The sequence below is a fragment of the Hyperolius riggenbachi genome, chromosome 10 (genome assembly GCF_040937935.1).
Source record: "Hyperolius riggenbachi isolate aHypRig1 chromosome 10, aHypRig1.pri, whole genome shotgun sequence".
NCBI classification, from domain to species: domain Eukaryota; kingdom Metazoa; phylum Chordata; class Amphibia; order Anura; family Hyperoliidae; genus Hyperolius; species Hyperolius riggenbachi.
The window spans coordinates 244,460,988-244,485,945 of NC_090655.1; the positions used below are offsets into that span (position 1 = coordinate 244,460,988).

At 45.1% G+C, this 24,958-nt stretch overlaps 1 protein-coding gene across 1 annotated transcript; it reads right to left on the reverse strand.

Annotated features, from left to right (window-relative positions):
- Positions 1 to 4,357: 4,357 nt before the first annotated feature.
- LOC137537028 (gastrula zinc finger protein XlCGF57.1-like) lies at positions 4,358 to 5,431 on the reverse strand. Its single transcript, XM_068259183.1, has one exon. The coding sequence runs from the start codon at positions 5,429 to 5,431 to the stop codon at positions 4,358 to 4,360; it is 1,074 nt and encodes a 357-aa protein (XP_068115284.1).
- Between the last annotated feature and the right edge of the window lie 19,527 nt (positions 5,432 to 24,958).

Here is a 24,958-nt window from a genome sequence, read left to right on the forward strand (position 1 = left end):
TATTAAATGCTTTCTTTGCTTCTGTCGGCACAAAAGAAACAGCACTGTTGCAAACTACAGAGGCGGAAGAGTCTCAATCTTCTAACTGTAATATTAAATACCTAACGCAGGAAGAAGTGAAGGCAAGACTAAATAAATTAAAAATAGGCAAGGCACCTGGCCTGGATGGCATGCATCCTCGGGTCCTAAGGGAATTAAGTTCAGTTATAGATAAACCCCTTTATCTTATCTTTTGTGACTCTCTTGCAACTGGCAGAGTCCCAGTGGATTGGCGTACAGCCCACGTTTTCCCATTATTTAAGAAGGGCAAAAAATCAGATCCAGGAAATTATAGACCTGTAAGCTAGAGGTGGGCCGAACGGCGAACTTTCCCGGAAGTTCGATTCGCCCCATAATGCTCTATGAGGGTCAACTTTGACCCTCTGCATCACAGTCAGCAGGCGCATTGTAGGCAATCAGGCTACGCTAAGCCCTGGAGCCCCACCCTCCCTTATATAAGGCAGGCTCCGGCGGCCATTAGCCTCACTCGTGTGCCTGCTAGAGATAGAATAGGGACAGCTGCTGCAGACTTGTTCTCCTAGGGACAGATTAGTCAGGCTCTTGCCTTCTTAGCTTGCTTAGCTGAATCTTATTGCTATAATAGCGCACCAGGAAAGCTCTTTTCAGAGCTCATCCTGCTGTGATCAATTTTTTTTTTCTGTGTTTGAAACTGACACTTGTGGTGTTTAGACAGCATTGCTAATTCATACTGTGTGTCCCACTGCCAGCAGCAGCAGCACATTCAGTGACTACTACCTGTGTGTGTGATACACTTGTGTTTAGACAGCATTGCTAATTCATACTGTGTGTCCCACTGGCACTGCCAGCAGCAGCAGCACATTCAGTGACTACTACCTGTGTGTGTGATACACTTGTGTTGCTTAGACAGCATTGCTAATTCATACTGTGTGTCCCACTGCCAGCAGCAGCAGCAGCAGCACATTCAGTGACTACTACCTGTGTGTGTGATACACTTGTGTTGTTCAGACAGCATTGCTAATTCATACTGTGTGTCCCACTGGCACTGCCAGCAGCAGCAGCACATTCAGTGACTACTACCTGTGTGTGTGATACACCTGTGTTGCTTAGACAGCATTGCTAATTCATAATGTGTGTGTACCACTGCCAGCAGCCCACCAGCATTCAGCAGCACATTCAGTGACACCTGTGTGTGTGACAGGGAGCTGCACATTGTACTACCTACCCAGTACTGCATTTACCTACTACTAGTACCTGTTGTGTTTAGTTAACCCACCTCATCACTGCATACACCTACGTTTGTGTTGAGTGAACCCACCTCGCTGCACATAACTACCTTTTGTGTTGAGTGAACTTGCGTCACTGCATATAACTACCTTTTAAGTTGAGTGAACTCACCTCACTGCATATATAACTACGTTTGGGTTGAGTGAACTCACCTCACTGCACATAGCTACCTTCTGTGTTCAGTGAACTCACCTCACTGCATATATAACTACGTTTGGGTTGAGTGAACTCACCTCACTGCACATAGCTACCTTCTGTGTTCAGTGAACTCACCTCACTGCATATATAACTACCTTTGGGTTGAGTGAACTCACCTCACTGCACATAGCTACCTTCTGTGTTCAGTGAACTCACCTCACTGCATATATAACTACCTTTGGGTTGAGTGAACTCAGCTGACTGCATATAACTACCTTTTGTGTTCAGTGAAATCACCTCACTGCATATAGCTACCTTTTGTGTTCAGTGAACTCACCTCACTGCATATATAACTACCTTTGGGTTGAGTGAACACACCTCACTGCACATAGCTACCTTCTGTGTTCAGTGAACTCACCTCACTGCATATATAACTACCTTTGGGTTGAGTGAACTCAGCTGACTGCATATAGCTACCTTTTGTGTTCAGTGAACTCACCTCACTGCATATATAACTACCTTTGGGTTGAGTGAACTCACCTCACTGCACATAGCTACCTTCTGTGTTCAGTGAACTCACCTCACTGCTTATATAACTACCTTTGGGTTGAGTGAACTCAGATGACTGCATTTTTGTGTTCCTTTTGTGTTCAGTGAATTCACCTCATTGCATATAGCTACCTTTTGTGTTCAGTGAATTCGCCTCACTGCATATAGCTACCTTTTGTGTTCAGTGAACTCACCTCACTGCATATATAACTACCTTTGGGTTGAGTGAACTCACCTCACTGCATATAGCTACCTTCTGTGTTCAGTGAACTCACCTCACTGCATATATAACTACCTTTGGGTTGAGTGAACTCACCTCACTGCATATACCTAGCTTCCCCCCGAGATGGACAAAATGGACAAACCAGGTAGAGGAAGAGGTAGAGGCAGACCCAGAGGAAGGCCACCTGGCACTGGCAGGTCTGTGCGAGGTGGTGTTGCTGTGATTTCGTGCGGACCTGGACCAAAGTACAGTGCTCAGAAGAAGGCACGTGCCATCACTTCCCAAAATTGTGAGGATGTGCTTGAGTATTTAACACAGAAAACCTCATCTCCCACAGCCACCAGTGCTACAACAAGTGCCACATCCGCTGCATTTGCCACTTTGCAGGAGTTATTTGGTGGTGGTGGTGGTGGTGAAATCACTGATTCACAGCCACTACTGCAACAACAAGAAGAAGGAGCAGGTACACCATCTCATACGTCTGAGTTAGGTGACGATAGTATGGACGTAATGTGTGAGGAGGGGCATGATGATCCACCTGAAGTTGGTGCAGTTGAGGAGGTGTCTGAGGAAAGCGAAGCTGGGCAGGAGGATTATGATGACGATTATACGGATGTCACGTATGTACCCAATAGAGGAGATGACCAGGGGGACAGTTCAGAGGGGGAGCCAGAGAGGAGTAGGAGGAGACGACTCCATGATAGAAGCAGAGGGAGCTCGTCCTCAGAAACAGCTGGGGGCAGTGTCCGGCACCATGTATCGCCAGCTATGGCCAGCCACCTGAAGCAGTGAGCCAGGGCTCCTTCCCACAGGATGGAATGACCTGAGACACGGAGGAAGGTGCGGAGTGTGTTGTTGAGGTTGGAACATGTTACTACCAATAACGACCACGGGGAATCTTCCACAAAGTGATTGGTGGGATAATTCCCCAGAAGACACAGCGGAGCAATGACAGAATGCAAACACACAAGGCAAATAGAGATTTAGGGCTTGATTCACAAAGCCGTGCTCACTCATAGCACGGTCGCACTAGCATTGCAAGAGCGTTTAAACGCGCGTATTGGTTTTGGTGCAAATCGCAAATTTTCACAAGCAGAAGCAAATTTGTGCAAGTGAAAATTCACGATTGTGCGCGAAAACCGTTACGCGCGTTATAACATGTGCAAAACACTAGCGCAGCCGTGCTTTGAGTTAGCATGGCTTTGTGAATGCAGCCCTTGGTCTTTTAATATTTAATCTTTTTCATACAAAAGAAAAACATTGCAGAAGAAGATAATGCATAGCTTACAGTAACAAGAAGAGAGAATAACAGAGAATACAACAAACAATGTTTACGGTGAGCAATGTACAGACTGTAAAAGTCACTGAAGACATTAGATATAGGTTCCCCCTTTACACATTACCATGCATTCTCTTAAGGGACAAGTTAACTTAACATGATGGGCTTTGTGTACATGGAAAACCCCCCTGTGATCCTGTGTGTAGGGGGATGAAGGGCTGTGTGTAAGTGGGACCCCCTGTGATCTTGTATGTGGGACCCCATTGTGATGCTGTGTGTGGCGGCTGGAGGGCTGTGTGTAGGTGGGATCCTCTGTGATTCAATGTGTGGGGGCTGGAGGGCTGTGTTTGGGTAGGACCCCCTGTGATAATTTGTGTGGGGTCGGGGGGCCTGAGATCTTTGGTGTGGTAGTGGCATCCTGTGATCCTGTGTGTGTGGGACTGAAGGGCTGTTTGAGGACAGGATCCTGTGGTGAGTAGAATGCCTTTGGGTGGGTGATCCTGTTTATGGAGGCTGAAGAACTATGTGTGGGTCTTTCTGTGACTGTGTGTGGGGGTATTTGAAAGCTGTGAATGGGACCTCTGTGACTCAGTGTGCAGGTGAAGAGGGGGAGGGGATGAGGGCAGGGCGCTGTTTGTGGATACTATAAGGCCATTTGGGGGTAGAGACATCCAAGATTACACAATAATAGAGCCAGAACAACGGTTAAAGTGCCCGAAGAGAAGCCAAGAGGTGCCCCTGACCACCAGACTCCATCTCTGGCTGTTAAGAATACTCCTTTGTAAGGTCCTTCTCTCTATTCCACAAGTATACAGTGAAAATGGCAGTACAGCCTTACAGGCCCATTACAAATGACAGCACCATCAGGAATCATGTATTTTAATGCGTGCCTTTAGATGGCGTTTCATTTCAAAACTTTCCCCACACTCTGCACATGAAAAGTTGCAGTCAGCGCTGTGGACTCTGGGTTGTTGTTTAGAAAGATTTCCTTTCAAAGCAAAGCAGTTCCCACACTCTGCACATGCAAAAGGACGGTCATCACAGTGAACTTTTCGGTGTGCTTGAAGGGTCCTTTTCAGAATAAAACATCTCCCGCACTCTGAACAGGAAAAGGGGTGCTTACTAGAGCGTGTTCTCTGGTGTGAGACAAGTTTCCCTTTCTCAGTAAATCCTTTCCCATACTCATTTATGTGATTTTTCTGGTGTACAATAAGGTTTTCTTTGGTAATGAAACTCCACCAGCATTCCGTGCACAAAAACGGACGGTCACCAGTGTGGACCCTCTGGTGTCTGAGAAGGGACACTTTCTGACTGAAAAATTTACCGCACTCCAGACACAAGAAAGGACGCTGGCCTATGTGAAGACTTTGGTGTTTAAGAAGGTTCCCTTTCACAGTGAAACATTTCCCACACTCAGAACATGAAAAGGACCACTCACCAGTGTGTCTTCTCTGGTGGATAAGAAGGTTTCCTCTCTGAGAAAAGCATTTCCCACACTCTGAACATGAGAAAGGACACTCGCCAGTATGTATTCTCTGGTGTTCACAGAGGGTTCCTTTTTCGGTAAAACACTTCCCACACTCTGAACATGAATAAGGGTGCTCACCTGTGTGACTTCTCTGTTGTGTAACACGACAAGAAGGCTTCTGAAGACATTTACCAGATTCAGGACATGGGACTCTCTTATCACTTCCCACTGTAACAGTACATGAGTCACCAGAAGTTTCCTGTGAATTAGAGGGAACTTCGGGTCTATCCGCAATACAACAACCCAGAGAGATATGGGAGATAGCAGGATGTAATCTATCAGAAGAGTCTTTGGGATTAGAGTGATCTATCCTTACAGCAATGTATATTATCAGCAATGGAGTCTTCCCCTTTATCATTTGCAGGAAATGGAAGATGCCTTTCAGTGTAATTCCGGATATAGTATCCATTTACGGAAAAACAATAAATATTATTTTAAGCACATTAAAATTATATAGCCACAAGTCATGTACAAGGAGGTATCATAAAGTTTTATTATCTCCTGGAAGTGATTGTGGTATATTGATGCAATGTCATCATTAGTTCCTAAGTGCATAATGTTGAGAAAATCAGCTCATTGTGTCCTTTATTTCTCTTACAGATAGTGCCAGAGGTGACTAAAGTGTGAGATGGAAAAGACTGAGGTTCACAGCATGATAAAGTTCCTGCACTTGAGGCCAGTTTCACACCAGCAACCAGCGTTTTAGTTGAGGAGCGATCGGATGATCACATCGCACCAGAACGCCAAAATGAAGCTTCGTAGATATGTAGATGCAGAGTAATGCAGTTCTTGGCAGCAAACTATAAGTGAAGCCTTCTAGCACTTGCTTCCTGTGGCGAAAATATGAGTTGCAAGGAAGTGTATTGAAAAAATACGCTTCTGCGCATGTGCACCGCAATGTGAAACACTTTAAAATATCCATGGCGCTGTTGACTTACATGGCTTCCAGTCAACGCATGTCACCATGGATGCTGATCCATAACGCGCTGATACTTTTGCATCAGGTACAATGCTTTTGGCGCATCACACTGCATCAGGTATGAAATATCCCATAGACTTTCACTGCTTTAGTCCTAACCTGGGGAAAAAACGGGTAACACAATGCAATGAAAACGCTCTGTTGGTACTATGATGTTATACTGAGGAATGGAGATGGGCCTTTCATATGGTGTACAGTATCTCCTCCTCATGTGTTGGTACTATGATGTTATACTGAGGAATGGAGATGGACCTTTCATATGGAGTACAGTATCTCCTCCTCATTTTTTGGTGCTATGATATACTGAGGAATGGAGATGGGCCTTTCATATTGTGAGAAAACGCGGAAAAGCCGCCGCGTCTACTCAGAACAAGGCGGCTGATTCCACGTCCTACGCGGCGGTCTGCACGCGTAGGCCTACTTCCAGTAGTATGGCCGAACGCGGAGAAACCGCCGCATGCCTTTATAGCGGTGCAGCGGATTCCGCGTCCAGCGCGGCGAGTGCTTTGCAACACATGTCTGGTGTGGCTGGGACTGATAGTCCACACAGGTTCAGGAGGACGCGCGTGCGCGCTGAGAGGCAGAGCTTTTATGACAGCCAGAAGGGAGTCAGCTGACCAGGCCGGTCAGCTGACAATTCCACCTCTTCCCATTGGTCCAGCACTTAGGGGAGGCGCTGGAAAACGCCTTGCTATATATACTGGGTGCTGGTCATTCTCTGGTTGTCTGCCGTTGCGATCACTACGTGGTAGCACTCAGACCTGTTTGTCAGAATCTGTGTTGTTCTTTGTACCAGTTCCGGGGTGTTGATGACTACGGAGCTCGCACCCAGGGCTAGGAGTGCTGTGTGTTATCTGTATTGTCATTCGGACCAGTTCCGGGGTGTTGATGACTACGGGCTCACACCCAAGACTGGGAATGCTGTGTATTATCTGTGTTGTCATTCAGACTAGTTCCGGGGGGTGTTGATGACTACAAAGCTCACACCCAAGTCTGGGAATTAGCTTTACCATCTTGTTGTGCTTCGGACTAGTTCCGGGGTGTTGATGATCAGGGAGCTCACACCTATAGACTAGATATTGTTGATTATTTGTTATGACCTTCTGCTTTCCTGACCTCTCTTCTGATTTCTGATTTGGTACTTCGCTATATCTGTTACTCCGTTGCCAAACCTTGCTTGTCTTAGGATTCCGAGTCTGCCTCCTTCCTCTGTACCTAATCTGTCTGTCTGTTGCCGACCTGGCTTGTCTGACCTCGAGAACTATCTCCTCTGTTTAGAGATAGTTCACAGATCTGTCAGTGACACTCCACCATTAGTGTCACTCACACTCTGGTCCTTCCCATTCTCAGCCTGACTCCTCCCCTTGGGGAGCCTCAGGCTTTTGGAAGGAGCCTGTTCTTTGGGCAGTATCTCTACTGCCTTGCACCCTCTATACGGGTGCTCTCCTCAAAGTATTAGTGTTGCACCAAACACTCATATTACTAAGGTGTCCAGAGGTTAGAGATATATCTAATTATCGGTGATACTGCAGATCATCGATAATCGGGTATATATCTGTTTTCTCGGTGATACTGCAGATTACCGATAATCAGATCCTCTCTGTGTTACACCGATCGTTACAGAACGGCAGACCAAATACAAATGGACGCACTCACCAGCCGTCTGGGCACACATACCACTTCGGTGGATAACATCAACCAAGTGCTGGGTAGTCACCGGGCATTAATTGACTCCGGGTCTGTACAAACCCTCCAGATGGCTGTGGATGAAGTGCGATCTCCTCCTAGCTCAGACATACGTATGCCTGTACCTGAAAATTTTTCTGGTCACAGATCTGACTTCTGAAATTTTAGGAGTAGAGTGTTATCATACTTTGAGTTGAGACCTAAATCCTCAGGAACTATGACCCAAAGGGTCACATTTATTAAAACTTTGTTATCAGGTGATTCTCAGACCTGGGCGTACAGTCTGCCCGCCGGAGACTTAGCCCTGACCTCTGTGGAGGAATTTTTTAAAGCCATGGCTATAATTTACGATGATCCAGACATTGCCTCGACTTCTGAGCGGAAGCTCAAACTGTTACGTCAAGGTAAGAGTCCAGTTGAGGAGTATGCTGCTGAATTTAGGAGGTGGTCAGTATCAGCCAGGTGGGACACCTTTGCCCTTTTAGATTGTTTCTTATCAGGGTTGTCAGATGAGGTCTCCGATCTTATGTTAAGTCAGCCTGAACCTAAGTCCATCGATGAGGCCATTTCATCGGCCATTAGGATAGATCGTCGGCTGCGCTATCAGAGACAGACCCGGGGTAGAAACCATGTGAGAATGGTGTCTTACGCTGCGCCCCCTGTGACTCCGCCTCCTCCCGTTTCACCTCCACCTGAACCAATGCAGATTGGCCGGTCAAAGTTGTCTCAAGTGGAGAGGAAACGCAGGATATCAGAGCAACTCTGTCTTTATTGTGCAGAAGGGGGTCATAGAGTACAGAATTGCCCTAAGAAATCGGGAAACGCTACTGCCTAGGAGTAGTTGGGGGTAATACCCTAGGCACGCAATTTTTACCCCTAGATGATGAACGCTTGCTTCTTCCTTGTAGTATTTCATGGGAGGATAAATCTGAAGTCACTGAAGCCTTCATTGACTCAGGCTCAGTGGCTAATTTTATGGATTACGAATTTGCAAAAAGATTGGGTATTCCGCTCACCCCGGTAAAACCACCTGTTCAAGTTACGGCAGTGGATGATTCCCCTCTGCAGGGTAACAGTCCTCTGTCGCAGACCCCAAAGGTGGGAGTCACTATAGGGGTTCTGCATAGGGAGAATTTGCATTTTTTCGTGTTACACATGACAACCTCCACGATCATTCTTGGCATGCCTTGGTTACAACTTCACTCCCCTCAGATTAATTGGGCCACTGGTCAGCTAACAAGCTGGTCATCCCATTGCTTTCATCATTGTTTAGCAAAGGTAACCTTGGGCCAGACCAAGATTCACATGGAGGGAGTGCCGGATCAGTATTCTGAATTTTCAGACGTGTTTTGTCCTAAATCGGCCGATAAACTTCCTCCACATCGCCCTTTTGATTGCCCCATCGATCTCCGGTCTGGTTGTATGCCCCCTAGAGGTCATCTCTACAATTTGTCTGGGCCGGAAAAGTTGGCCATGCAGGAGTACATCCGTGAAAACTTAGCTAAAGGGTTCATTCGCCCTTCCCGGTCACCTGCGGGAGCAGGTTTCTTTTTTGTGAAAAAAAAAAAGACGGAGGCCTACGGCCATGCATTGATTATCGGGGTCTGAATAAAATCACAGTAAAGAATCGCTATCCTTTAGCTTTGATAGGCGATTTATTTACTCAGGTCACCAATGCTAAGATTTTCTCAAAATTGGATTTACGGGGTGCATACAACCTGGTGCGGATCAGAGAGGGCGATGAGTGGAAGATGGCCTTTAACACACCCAATGGGCATTACGAGTACCTGGTGATGCCCTTCGGGTTGTGTAACGCTCCGGCCGTCTTTCAGGAACTCATTAATGAGGTGTTCAGGGAGGTTTTGGGTAAATTTGTCCGGGTATATCTGGATGATATACTAATCTTCTCAGATAACCTCTCAGAGCACAGGGCTCATGTCAGATTTGTGCTACACAAGCTAAGACAGAACATGCTTTATGCTAAATTGGAGAAATGCATTTTTGAGGTAACATCTGTCGCCTTTCTGGGGTACATAATTTCTACCTCGGGCCTTTCTATGGACCCTGCCAAAGTCTCTGCTGTCCTGGAGTGGCCTCAGCCAGTAGGATTGAAGGCCCTCCAGAGGTTCTTTGTTCGCAAATTACTATAGAAGGTTCATAAAGGTGTACTCCACAGTCATTGCACCCCTCACCAGTCTCACAAAGAAAGGGGCAGATACCAACCACTAGTCCCCCGAAGCTTTGGATGCTTTCTCCACTCTGAAAGAACTGTTTTGTTCTGCACCCATTTTGAGACACGTCGACACATCCTATCCCTTCATCGTAGAGGTGGATGCCTCAGAGGTCGGGGTGGGGGCTGTGCTGTCTCAGCGTTCTGGGTTGTAGGGAAGATTACACCCGTGTGCCTATTTTTCTCGTAGGTTTTTACCAGCAGAGAAAAACTATGATATTGGCAACAGGGAGCTCCTAGCCATTAAATTGGCCTTTGAAGAATGGCGTCATTGGCTAGAAGAAGCAGAACATACGATTACAGTTTATACTGATCACAAAAATTTGGAATACATTGAGGGGGCTAAGAGATTGAGTCCCCGTCAGGCTCGATGGTCACTGTTTTTCTCGAGATTCAGATTTGTAATTACGTATACTCCGGGTAGTAAAAACATTAAAGCAGATGCTTTATCCAGATGCTTTGAGCCAGAGACAGCACAGCCCTCAGACCCAGAAACTATTATCCCACAGAAAGTGGTATTGGCAGCCACAGAGACCTGGAAGAACTGGATGGAGACTTTAAGTCCCTTCCAGCAGGATGTTCCTGAGGGAAAGCCTGAAGGGGTCATGTTTGTACCATTGCCGTTTCGTCTCCAGATATTGCAGATGTTCCACTCCCACAAAAATGCTGGACATCCTGGGGCCTCCAGAACACAGGACCTTGTTGCTAGGTGTGCTTGGTGGCCTTCATTGGCAACTGACTGCAAGGAGTATGTGAGAGAATGTGCAGTGTGTGCAAAAAGCAAACCCTCCCGTCTGGCACCTGTGGGAACATTGCAGCCTTTGCCCCCCCCCCCCCCCCCCCCCCCCCGAGTGAACCATGGACCCACTTGTCCATGGATTTTGTGGGTGAGCTTCCGAGGTCTGAAGGCATGTCGGTCATTTGGGTGGTAGTCGACAGATTCAGTAAAATGGCCCATTTCGTGCCCCTGAAAGGACTCCCCTCGGCCCAGGAGTTGGCCGATCTTTTCATCATGCACATTTTCCGGCTACATGGCATCCCGGAAAATATAGTGTCAGATAGGGGAGTCCAATTTGTTTCTAAACCAGGCCGGTCAGCTGACAATTCCACCTCTTCCCATTGGTCCAGCACTTAGGGGAGGTGCTGGAGAGCGTCTTGCTATATATACTGGGTGCTGGTCATTCTCTGGTTGTCTGCCGTTGTGATCACTACGTGGTAGCACTCAGACCTGTTTGTCAGAATCTGTGTTGTTCTTTGGACGAGTTCCGGGGTGTTGATGACTACGGAGCTCACACCCAAGTCTGGGAATTAGCTTTACCATCCTGTTGTGCTTCGGACTAGTTCCGGAGTGTTGATGATCAGGGAGCTCACACCTATAGACTAGATATTGTTGATTATTTGTTATGACCTTCTGCTTTCCTGACCTCTCTTCTGATCTCTGATTTGGTACTTCGCTATATCTGTTACTCTGTTGCCAAACCTTGCTTGTCTTAGGATTCCGAGTCTGCCTCCTTCCTCTGTACCCAATCTGTCTGTCTGTTGCCGACCTGGCTTGTCCGACCTCGAGAACTATCTCCTCTGTTTAGAGATAGTTCACAGATCTGTCAGTGACACTCCACCATTAGTGTCACTCACACTCTGGTCCTTCCCATTCTCAGCCTGACTCCTCCCCTTGGGGAGCCTCAGGCTTTTGGAAGGAGCCTGCTCTTTGGGCAGTATCTCTACTGCCTTGCACCCTCTATACGGGTGCTCTCCTCAAAGTATTACTGTTGCACCAAACACTCATATTACTCAGGTGTCCAGAGGTTAGAGATATATCGAATTATCGGTGATACTGCAGATCATCGATAATCAGGTATATATCTGTATTCTCGGTGATACTGCAGATCACCGATAATCAGATCCTCTCTGTGTTACACCGATCGTTACACATATGGTGTACATTATCTCCTCCTCATTTGTTGGCACTATGATGTTATACTGAGGAATGGAGATGGGCCTTTCATATGATGTACAGTATCTCCTCCTCATTTGTTGGCATTATGATGTTATACTGAGGAATGGAGATGGACCTTTCATATGGAGTACAGTATCTCCTCCTCATTTTTTGGTGCTATGATATACTGAGGAATGGAGATGGGCCATTCATATGATGTACAGTATCTCCTCCTCATTTGTTGGCACTATGATGTTATACTGAGGAATGGAGATGGGCCTTTCATATGATGTACAGTATCTCCTCCTTATTTGTTGGCATTATGATGTTATACTGAGGAATGGAGATGGACCTTTCATATGGAGTACAGTATCTCCTCCTCATTTGTTGGTGCTATGATGTTATACTGAGGAAATGAGATGGGCCTTTCCTATGATGTACAGTATCTCCTTCTCATTTGTTGGCACTATGATGTTATACTGAGGAATGGAAATGGACCTTCCATATGGAGTACAGTATCTCCTCCTCATTTGTTGGTGCTGTGACAGGGGTCTCAAACTCAATTTACCTGGGGGGCCGCAGGAAGCAAAGTCAGGATGAGGCTGGGCCGAATAAGGAATTTCACAATCGCGGCGCATCGCCGGCTCTGCCCGCCCCTCTTACTCTTCCTTCACAGAGAGGGGCGGGGAGAGGCGGCGATCCATGCGGTGATTGACGTCAAGAGGGGCAGAGCTGAAGCTGAAAGCTCTGTCCCTTCCAGGAAATGCCGGCGGATGCCCCCCGGGTGCTTTGGGGACTCTGCAGCCCTCGTTTAGCGGCGGGGATGCGGCGGATTACTTGGGAGAACTGAAGCGAACTATAAGGAAGCTTTTGCTGGCAAGGGCCTCAAAATATTGTATCGAGGGCCGTAAATGGCCCGCGGGCAACGAGTTTGAGACCCCTGTGCTATGATGTTATACTGAGGAATGGAGTTGGGCCTTTCATATGGTGTACAGTATCTCCTTCTCATTTGTTGGCGCTATGATGTTATACTGAGGAATGGAGATGGACCTTTCATATGGAGTACAGTATCTCCTCCTCATTTGTTGGCACTATGAGGTTATACTGAGGAATGGAGATGGGCCTTTCATATGGAGTACAGTATCTCCTCCTCATTTGTTGGCACTATGATGTTATACTGAGGAATGGAGATGGACCTTTCATATGATGTACGGTATCTCCTCCTCATGTGTTGGTGCTATCATGTTATACTGAGGAATGGAGATGGGCCTTTCATATGGTGTACAGCATATCCTCCTCATTTGTTGGTACTATGATGTTATACTGAGGAATGGAGATGGGCCTTTCATATGGTGTACAGCATATCCTCCTCATTTGTTGGTACTATGATGTTATACTGAGGAATGGAGATGGGCCTTTCATATGGTGTACAGTATCTCCTCCTCATTTGTTGGTAGGGGCGTAACTAGAAATCACTTGGCCACCCAGCGAAACTTTAGATGGGGCCCGCTCTAACTCCCCCCCCCCTAACCCCTCCCCGTCCCCTCGCTAACCCCTCCACCCCCCCCCCCCCCCTCGCTTTCTGCACATGTAAACTGAGAACCAATGTTATGCAATTGGCTAGTGCACACTTGAATGTGTTTTCCCCATTCAGACAAAAACTCACAGCCATGAAGCACTGCAGGCATTTTCTCTTTCAATTTCATTACCTTTTGTGATAAAATGTGCATGTTTTCACACATACAGACACGCATAATATACAGAAAACCGACAGACGAGTCTGCTCCCAGCTTCAGCTTATTACACTCACTCTGTCCATCTTTGATGGAGCATCACTACAGTACATAGCACTTGGGGAGGGGTAGAGAAATTGGGGGCTGGGCGCTGTATACAAGACCCTGCTGCACACTGAATACGGACTTTGTCTTTGTCTTCAAAACTTTGTATAATTCCTTATCAGTGGCTGAGCAGAGAGCAGAAAGTTTTTTAATTGTCAGTCTCTCAGGACAGGGAAAATAAACTTCTCCCCCATGGGGCCCCCCTGCAGCTTCTGCCCCCCCCCCCTGCGGCTGCATCCCTTGCAGGGTCTATTGTTACGCCCCTATGTACACCATATGAAAGGCCCATCTCAATTCCTCAGTATAACATCACAATACCAATAAATGAGGGGGAGATACTGTACACCATATGAAAGGCCCATCTCCATTCTTCAGTATAACATCATAGTACCAACAAATGAGGAGGAGATACTGTACACCATATGAAAGGCACATCTCCATTCCTCAGTATAACATCATAGCACCAATAAATGAGGAGGAGATACTGTACACCATATGAAAGGTCCAACATCATAGTACCAACAAATGAGGAGGAGATACTGTACACCATATGAAAGGACCATCTCCATTCCTCAGTATAACATCATAGCACCAATAAATGAGGAGGGGATACTGTATACCATATGAAAGGCCCATCTCCATTCCCCAGCATAACATCATAGCACCAACACATGAGGAGGGGATACTGTACACCATATGAAAGGCACATCTCCATTCCTCAGTACAACATCAGAGCACCAACAAATGAGGAGGAGATACTGTACACCATATGAAAGGACAATCTCCATTCCTCAGTATAACATCATAGCACCAACAAATGAGGAGGGGATACTGTACACCATATGAAAGGCCCATCTCCATTCCTTAGTATAACATCATAGCACCAGAGTCAAGTTGATAACGTATATAAGACTCTTACCCAATACGTGACCCTTGACTTTTTAATGATTTAAGTACAAGTCTACCCAGCAAAGTTAATGGCTGCATGTAGTGACCGGGAGGGGTTAACAGCAGCATTGCATAAAGTATTGCAGCCATTAACCCCTCTAGCTCCCTAAATGCAGCAATTATCCACTAGCACAGTGGTATAGTGAACGGCAAAACATAAGAACATTACAACTTTTTAATACCCTAGAAGACATTTCACTGCTACCAGGGGCGGGCCGAGGCAGAGGCTGGAGAGGCTCCAGCCTCAGGGTGCAGTGTAGGAGGGGGTGCACAATTCATTCAGCTGTCATTCCCAATTGTGTTTGAAGCAGAAATAAATAAGAAAAGGGGATACATGACAGTGAGTGCAAGCCAGATAACTAGAAATTAAGGTGTTGGGGAGGTTGGGGGCCCTGGGGCACCTATTAGTCTTATAGCAATCAGTGTGTGACGGCTGGGGTGAGAGGGATGGAGGGGCGCACTTTGCTGTCTCAACCTTGGGTGCTGAAGGACCTTGTCCCGGCTCTGACTGCTACCACAAGCAGCTTCTTTATTACTTACTTTTTATTACATATGCTGTAACATAAATAAATGACATCCTTTACCTACTGTATATATTATCAGATAATGTTGATTTATCATATTCACATCACATCCCTTTTAACATCTGACTTATACATTTCCAAAATAAATGTGGATTCTCTGTAAAGGAAAAAGGTGGTGGTTGTTGAGCGACGATACAATGATGATAGTAGAATATCAGTAAATTTACTGGTACGTTACTATTTAAAGTGTTCATTTTACTGGTAATTTTTACTCATATTTTATTATAACTAAACCAAATCTTACTCTCACACAGAGCCCTCCACTACCTGTGCCTAACCCTTACCCGATCCTGGTGGTGTTAGCCCTTACCCAATCCTGGTGGTGCCTAACCATTACCCAATCCTGGTGGCGCCTAACCCTAAGCCCCCCTGGTGGTGCCTAACCCTTACCCAATCCTGGTAGTGCCTGACCCTTACCCAATCCTGGTGGCGCCTAACCTTAAAGAGAATCAGAGATAAAGCACCCTCATGTATTTTACATCAATGGGAACATGGCAGTTAATACCGATTCTGCTTTTGGTTTCACGCTTCACTGGTTAGTCTGCCTATTATCAGCTCTGATAAGAATCCCCGACTGAGAGTTCAGTCTAGCTTTGCCCTGTAATAATTATAGCTGAGTTAGTCTTCTGTGATCTCTTTTCAAACCCAAGCCTGCCCCCTTGTGACTCTGCTTTCCTGCGCTGATAAAAGGCAGACTAACCAGTGAAGAATGAAACGAAGAGCAGAGTAGGGGCTTGATTCAGTGGCGTAACAATAGGCCCTGCAGCCCCTGATCCTGCGGGGGGGGGGGGCGCCCCCCTCCCCCCTGGGGCCCGCTCGGGCCATTTTGTGGGGGCTGGAGGGGTGGCAGCATGAGGGGAAAACCTTGGCCACAGTCGGCGGGGAGAGGGGATAGTGCTGGCTATGTATACTGAGGTACCTATTCCTGACTATCTATACAGAGGCATCTAATCCTGGCTATGTATGCTGAGGTACCCATTCCGGACTATCTATACAGAGGCATCTAATCCTGGCTATCTATACTGAGGTACCTATTCCGGACTATCTATACAGAGGCATCTAATCCTGACTATATACTGAGGTACCTATTCCAGACTATCTATACAGAGGCATCTAATCCTGACTATATACTGAGGTACCTTTTCCTGACTTTCTATACAGAAACATCTAATCCTGGCTATGTATACTGAGGTACCTATTCCGGACTATCTATACAGAGGCTTCTAATCCTGACTATATACTGAGGTACCTTTTCCTGACTTTCTATACAGAAACATCTAATCCTGGCTATGTATACTGAGGTACCTATTCCAGACTATCTATACAGAGGCATCTAATCCTGACTATATACTGAGGTACCTTTTCCTGACTTTCTATACAGAAACATCTAATCCTGGCTATGTATACTGAGGTACCTATTCCGGACTATCTATACAGAGGCTTCTAATCCTGACTATATACTGAGGTACCTTTTCCTGACTTTCTATACAGAAGCATGTAGCAAAAAAGTTTCTGTACCGTGTTAACCAAACAAATTATATAGGTAGAAAAAAAACAACGTTTTGTAAGAAATAATACCTTTTAATGGCTAACTAATAGAGTTAAATGATCTATACTGAGGCATCTAATCCTGACGATCTATACAGAAGCATCTAATCCTGGCTATGTATACTGAGGTACCTATTCCGGACTATCTATACAGAGGCATCTAATCTTGACTATGTATACTGAGGTACCTATTCCTGGCTATCTATACAGAGGCATCTAATCCTGGCTATCTATACTGAGGCATCTATCTAATCCTGGCTATCTATACTGAGGCATCTAATCCTGACTATCTATACTGAGGCATCTAATCCTGACAATCTATACTGAGGTACCTATTCCTGACTATCTATACAGAGGCATCTAACCCTGACTATCTATACAGAGGCATCTAATCCTGGCTATCTATACTGAGGCATCTAATCCTGATGATCTATACTGAGGCATCTAATCCTGACGATCTATACAGAGGCATCTAATCCTTGCTCCCTATACTGGAGGAGGCACCTACCCCCGGTGGTGGGGCCTGGGTCCAAATTCTGCATCGAGGCATCAAGGTTTGTAGCTACTCCACTGAGGAGGAGGATAGATACAATTTTTATCTCAAAACCTGAACTTAGAGACTAGTCAGTCTAAAATAAACATTGTTTGTATCATAAATCTTATCTCCTTTCCTCTGTCGTGTCTGTCGGGCTAATGCTGAATACACACCATGCGTTTCAGCGTCGAATGCGTCCGTCGATACGCGTCGTTTTGATTATTTCCGAGCATTTCCGAATGCATTTCGATGATTTTTAGGTCGATTGCCATGTAAAGTATGGCAAATCGACCTAACGATCATCCATCGAAGCTTGAATCAGACATGTCGGAAATAATCGAATTGATGCGTATCGACGAACGCATCGAACGCGGAAACACAGGTTGTGTATCCAGCATAAGGCTTGAATGTGTGGAATGTGCAGGGCTGCTTGTGATTGGAAAGAAGCGATACACACCCTCTGCAGGCCCCCTGCAGGTTCTGTATGACTCACACACTCTGCTTATGTGAGCCTATCACAAGCTGGTTAGTTTGTTTGTAAACAATGCCTAAAACTGGCAATTACAAGCCAGGATTGCAGCAGAGAGTGGCAGAAACAGCACAGAGGGGCCCAGGAGAACATAATGAATAGAATGGTATGCTTTTTGCTGTAAAAATTTTAGAGTACAGATTCTCTTTAACAAGTCAAATTTATTGTGAGTAGAAAAAGAGGGTTACAAGATCAATCATAACAACATGACAGACAATTCCAGAATGTACAGTAATGATCTCGGAACATCATATATGGTAATACAGAAAAGAAGAGAAAAACCAATGCTAAAATATCGCAGTTACAAAAATAATAGCCCTTGGCACACATATAGGATGTGACAGGCAAGCGCTTGGCTTTATTAACTACATCACGACTGAGTGAACGCGGCGGCGGCAGCCACAGGGCAGCCTAACGCCAATTGGCGTCAAGTCCTGGGGCGGGGTTTTGCAGGAGATCACGAGCGCCGATGCGTACATCTCCACTTGAATGACCACTCCGTCATCTCCACTCCGCCCTGTCATCTCCGCTCCATCATCAGTCTCCCAGCAGCGACCACCGCTAGGAGACTGTCATATGGCAAAACCACCGTCTATTTACATGGTACAGCACTACGATCTATGGCAGCGCTGTACTGGTGACAGCCATGTAGCACGGCTGTCCCCCTGGGAGGCAGGAGAGCGATCGGCTCTCATAGGCTGATGTCTAAGCGAGCCGATTGCTGTGATTGGCTGGCGGGGGAGGGAGGGTAATAAAAATAAGAAATAAATGACAAAATGTATTTAAAAATAAAACAAATATTTAAAAAAAAAAATTAAACATCCCAGCAGCACTTGTGTGCTGAGTTTTACGGCCCTGCAGTGAGCCCTTAAAGCTGCAGTGGCCTATATTTTAAAAAAATTGCTTGGTCACTAGGGGGGTGTAAGCCTACAGTCCTCAGGTGGTTAATTACCTCGTACAGTTCGCAGAACTTGACTTGCTGAACAAAATACAGCTCCCAAAAAGAGCATAAGAGCAGTGCATTTTCATACAACATAACCATGAGGATAGTTCATCCTCTAAATCAGGGGGGAAATCCAAACCTCACCCACCTCTATTTTGATAAATAGCCTTTTTGAAAGGCAACACAACAGTATTTGCCCGTATCCAATCGGAACAGGAGGGAACTGTTGAGCGTCAATCCTCTTTAAAATATTTTTTGCTGCGTCAAAATTAAAAAAAAATATTTTTGTCAAAATTTTGCTTTGTTTTGATGCATTTTTTTAATGTGCGTAGTTAAATATTTGACATTAGAAAAAAAAGAGATACCGGTATCTGTGCTAAAAATCTATTTTGAGCAAACTACAGCCGAACTATGAGTGTTAAAGCGTCACACTCCCAAAAGCAAGAAAATGCTCCGATACTGAGAGCAGCTTTCACTGACGGCAACAAAGTGGTTAAAGGGGGCTCCCAGATTCCACAATGAGCCTTCCGCACAGCACCTATGCCCACATGTGTAGGTATAATTACACCTACCTCATCCTGTGCATCCCAAAAAAAGGTGCCTAATCAGTGGCGTAACTACAATCCATGGGGCCCCCCTGACATTCACACCTCTTCCTAGGCCTGAACCATTTTAGGAAAAAAATGTAATTCAGTGATTTCTATCCGAAATCACGATTTCAGTTCGTATGTCTGTGACATACAGGAACCAGGAAGTATGCCGTGCACAAGAGCCGGCAGACGGCAATAGAGGCCAGACAGTGTTGGGTTTGTGCGTAAGGTATGTCCAACACTGCAGATACTGCGGGCTGCACTCGCCGGGACTTTGGGGAAGTATGAAGTCGCTTGTTCAAACTTCCCCTATGTGGAAATGATGTCATGGCGATACTCGCCGCTTTGACGATTCTGAAATTGTGATGTTGGAGATCGCATTTTCGGTTTCAATTTAAATTCGATTTATTGTTCAGGCCTACCCCTTCCTTTGGCTCACCTTAGTGCCCTTCACAGCCTTGAGGCCCATCTCACAAGGGTCATAGAACAAGTGTGGCCATCATGATCTTCTCACCCATAACAAGTGTAACCACAAAACACCTGATCTGCAGTTTAGTCCCCTGTATGATAGGAAGGGATGGCTAGTAGTTGGGACCCCCCAAAGCTCTGTTCCCCCCTGAGATCGCAGGGGCTGCTCCCCCTCTAGTTATACCCCTGTGCCGGATTCAATATGTGAAAGACCTGATTTCCCAAGAGACAGCAGACAAATGTATCAGCACTCCATGTTTCATTAAGTACGCACTTTATTGAGCCATCAGTTTCCACAAAGTATAGCCGACAATTGTTTTGGGGCCCTCGCAGGGTCCCCCTTTATCAAGGCCTGTGGTTACATACATACAAACTCAACAAACATTATATACTGCAATATCCCTAATAGCCCAACAGTGACCACTACAGTGATGTCATCACTAATCAATGCACAATAAACATAATCTAAAATCCTGGTTAAAGCGGATCCGAGATGAAAAACTAACTATAACAAGTAACTTGTCTATATATCTTATCTAAAATTTAGATAGTTTACTCGCATATCTAGCTGCAAACAGCTTCAAAAGTTTATGATTATTTATTCCTGTGATACAATGAGGGCAGCCATGTTCTGTGTGTCACATTGTCACAGGCTGAGAGCTGGAGATGCTATCAGCTTACCTGTGTGTAAATTCAGTCCCCTCTCCTCCTCCCTCCTCCCCTCTGCCTCTGAAATCAATGGCTAGTAACCTCTTCCTCCTCCTGCCCAGACTGAGCTCCCATAAGCCCTTGCTACAGTGCCAAGGCACAAAAGGAGCTGTGGGCAAGGCTTGTTTAGTTTATAAGGAATTAGAGTAACAAAATAAAAAAAGTATTTGGCTTGAGGAATGCCCTGTAAACTATATGAAAGGAACACAATTATGCAATGAGTAAAAGTTTATCTCGGATCCACTTTAAACTCGCAATCAACCATATCATCAGAAATAAGATGCATAACAGTGCGCGCAGAGCTACTGCACCTTTAAATTCCCTTCCCTGTGTCTTTCAGTCACACTCTGTACATAAAAAAGAGGATAATTGGTTCCATAATTTAATACTGAATCTAATAGTGGCTTGCCCAAACCACAGTATCAGGCACCAGGACTTTATTTGATGGTGTGACCATCCACAACCTTTGGATTACCCGGGGTAATCCAAAGGTTGTTTACCCGATTTCTCAAGAGGCTCCAGTGGAAGTGCCTCACTCTCATGAAGCTAATGGCGTTTACACCAGTACACTTAGTTCAAGAATCCATGTGTTGACGCCCAATCACCAATCTCAAAAGTCTCAAAAAGCTTTTTGCTCTACAAAGGCCCAAGATGAAATTCCTTCAGGTGTAAACGTTTCTGTATAGTCAAACAACTTTTGAATCCCCATAGATCTGAAGGATGACTGTTTGAAGTAAATCAAACCCACGCAACCCAGGCGCAGTCTGGTTCTAATATTATCATAAAGTGTTTTTTACTTCCACATTTTGTTAAAATGGCAGACATTACCAGAGAAAACAAGCCGTTCTCACTGTTTCCTGCCTCAAGCTGAGAGACCTCCGGGCCTCCTAATGACTGGAAGGAATCTAGATCAACAACTTCTGCTGAAGTAGTCTTTCTTCCTCATCTCTCCTGGTTACCCACCTATAAAACAAACAGCCGCACTGTCAGGTACAAGCAAGGCTTCTATCCAGACACGGGTGGAAAGCTGCTGCAGGAATACAATATTCCTTGTTAAAAGCCAATGGCCACGCACAAGCTCACTTTGTTTGTCGAGAATAAAAATCTTAGTATTCTTTTTCTTGAAGAGGAACTGTAGTGAAATAACGTAATGAATACAATTGTTTATAAATGAAAATTGTTAAAAAATAGATTGGTTAGTCAGTGTTTGCCAATTGTAAAAAAATGTCCTCACCCCAGTGTACAGGATTTACTATAAGGCACTGTAGCCATGTGACTACAGGCACCTGATCATGGAAAGGCGTCTCACTCCCCTCCCTAAGTGCCCACCTTACCTATGAGTCCCAAACGCAGTGTAAATGAGAGGTTACCCGAGTCTAAGCATTCCACTGACCAGATTTTCCTTTAGTCTGGGTCACCTCTAGCTACTTGATACTTGGAGGCACCTCTAGCTACTTAATACTAAGGATAGCTCTGGCTACCTAATACTAAGAGGCACCTGTAGCTACCTGTGACAGGCGGGGGAAGTAAGGGAAAAGTGACAGTTGGGCCAGCCAGCACACTTGTGGTGCGGTTCGGTGGGGGTTTGTAGGTTCATAGAGGGGGAAGTCTAGAGTGCCAGGACATCTGTGACTATAGGCTGCTGTGAGGTAAATCCGGGCCTGCAGGTGGCGATATCTTTAGTTCTCCCAGGTAATTTGTATGGATTTTTTGTTACTGAGAGTTCCATGCACAGAGGGGGATATTGCTTGCTTGGCAGTTGGAAAAAGATGTTATTTTTCACAATGCAACAATGTTCACAGACAGCAAACTGTCAGGCCCATTGTTCTGACATCACACTGTGGGAGAGGTTTTACCACAATATCAGTCAGCCATACAGAAGTCCCTGATGATCTACTTGAGAAAAGGTAAAGATTTCTCATGTGAAAGTGGGTATCGGCTGCTAATTGGGATGAAGTTCAATCCAAGTTCTTCCAGTAACCTCCCCATAGTCGATGTGAGCAAGCGCCAGGCAGGAGAGATGCCGGGAGGGGAGAAAGTGCCGTCAGCGTAACTGTGAAGAGGCTAGTGTGCATGCAAGAAAATCATTACTTCCGTTTCAAAGGTCCTGACTAGTACTAGTCGGGGAGAATGTACGGTTCTGGCGGCGGTCACATGAGTGCTGTGAAGGAGACGCGAGACGGCTTACCCGGCTCAGGGAAAAGTAGGGGAATATAACAAACATATCCCACTACTATGCAAGGATACAGAGGCGCCAGTAGGATAAAACAAGATAAAAGGTTTAAAACGGTTTAGGTGGCGGTGGTGGACCGTCCACACACAAACAGACAAAAATCGCTGTTGATTGTAGAAAAAAAATTCACAATTTATTCACATACTCCTACATAAAAGTGCAACGCGTTTCACGGGCAAACATCCCGCTTCATCAGGCAATAAACGAACGGAGTATCTCACTGCAAAAAGACAGAGATGTAAAGCATGTCAGGGAGCTGTATACAGACGTAGAAACTGTCAAAGAAAAACATCTCTTTTCTTGTTGGTGCAAAGTATGTCAACTATTATAATAGTATCTGTGGGGTAGTGGAAAGAATGAGGGGGGGAAAATACTATAGTGGGGGAATGTGAGCAGGGAGGGCAGGGTGGTGGGTTGTGACCAGGGGATGGAAAGTACTGGCAGGGATAGGTAAATATAGCTGAATTGAGAACAAGCTATTGGGGATGTGTGTCCTGTGATATAATGAACTATGTGGAATGGGGATGGTGTAGCTTACAAGGCAATTTTCAACAACAAAACTAGCAAAGGTAAATACCCAGAGTGTCTGAAAAGGAGCTTTCTATGATTGAGGAAAAAGACAAAACTGACAAAAAAGACAGGCATGAAAACAATGATGATGATCAAACTTACCAGCTCTGAGTATATTGATAGCTTGGCACCTCTGTGCTATAGTAACTGTGTGTGGGGTTTAAATAGGGAGGCTAATTGTCTAATGAGTTGATTTGGATCAGGAGTGAGCGAGGGAGGGAGGGAGGGAGGGGCGTGTGTGATGGACTGAGGCTGTCACTAGCCGGGGTATATTATCGCCCCCTGGTGGTGCAGAAGTAAAATTCATTATGCACAAGTTATTATGTAGAATGTATACATATACAATTTAAAAAACAAAATAAAAACAAATTGCATACCTAAATACATACATATGTACATACATGTACCTTATTACACAAATAGGCAAAAATATTTCGTATAAAAATATAGAAATCCATTATGTGCATGTATAGAAATAGAACAAGGCCTAAATTACAGTGCATGCCATTCCCAATCGCAGCAGTTGTCGACTGCTGGAATGGTCCCAATTGACCATGATAAAACTGGAAAGTAAGATTAAATCTCTCCTTATAGATATCCAGTACCATATAAATTATAACATTGTAATAAATATAAAAAAGCGCTGCGCTGCGTAATATGTTGGCGCTTTATAAATACAATAAATAAATAAATAAATAATAAATAAAATTAAATAAAAAATAAATAAATAAATAAATATATAAAAACTAAACATTAAGAGAGAGCGGACAATTAAAAAGAGAAAAGGAATTGCTGCTATTCTGGTGAGTTAGTAAATTTTTTCAAGTACTTCATTTAGACCCCCTGGAGATAGGGTCTTAAGTATTTGAATCCAGAACATCTCCCGTTTCTTGAGAGAGTCAAAGGAGTCAAAGCGGTTGTGTGAAATAGATTCGATAAACGTGATACGGAAAAGTGTGGGGTCGCTGTTGTGGTGGGTGAAAAAGTGACGCGAAACGCTGTGCAGGGGATATTTGTTTATTATGTTTCTTTTGTGTTGTCCTGTTCTGCTTCTTGCTTGTTGGGTGGTTCTGCCCACATACTGCAGCCTGCATGGGCATGAGATGACATAGATGAGGTATTTGGTTTCACATGTGATGGTTTCTTTGATATGGTATTCTATTTTGGTGACCTGCGAACTGAAGGACTGAGTGTTTACGACAAATTGGCAGGCTAAGCATTTTTTGTGTTTACAAGGGAAGCTGCCTGGTGTGTTAGTGCTAGAAGTGTTTTTTAGGGCTACAGGTAACTGGCGTAGTCTGCTTGGGGCCAGTATACTGCTGAGATTGGGGGCGCGTCTGTATGTAATAGTGGGTCTGGGTGGGATGATGGATTGTAGATGGGGGTCTTGGAGGAGGATTTCCCATCTATTGGTGAGGATATTTCGGATCGACTGATGTTGGGCACTAAACCTGGTGATGAATCTGGGCATGTCTGTGAACTGTGTGTTGGCTTTGGGTTGTAGTAGGTTATTCATTGTTGCTTTGTGGTGTGCATCATATAGTAATTTCTTGGGATATTTACGATCGGTGAATTTTTTAGTGAGAATTTTGGACTGGGTATTGTATTGTT

Bases quoted from the DNA above. Each gene is read 5' to 3' on its own strand.
- LOC137537028 (XM_068259183.1), bottom strand. From the start codon at position 5,431: ATGGATACTATATCCGGAATTACACTGAAAGGCATCTTCCATTTCCTG.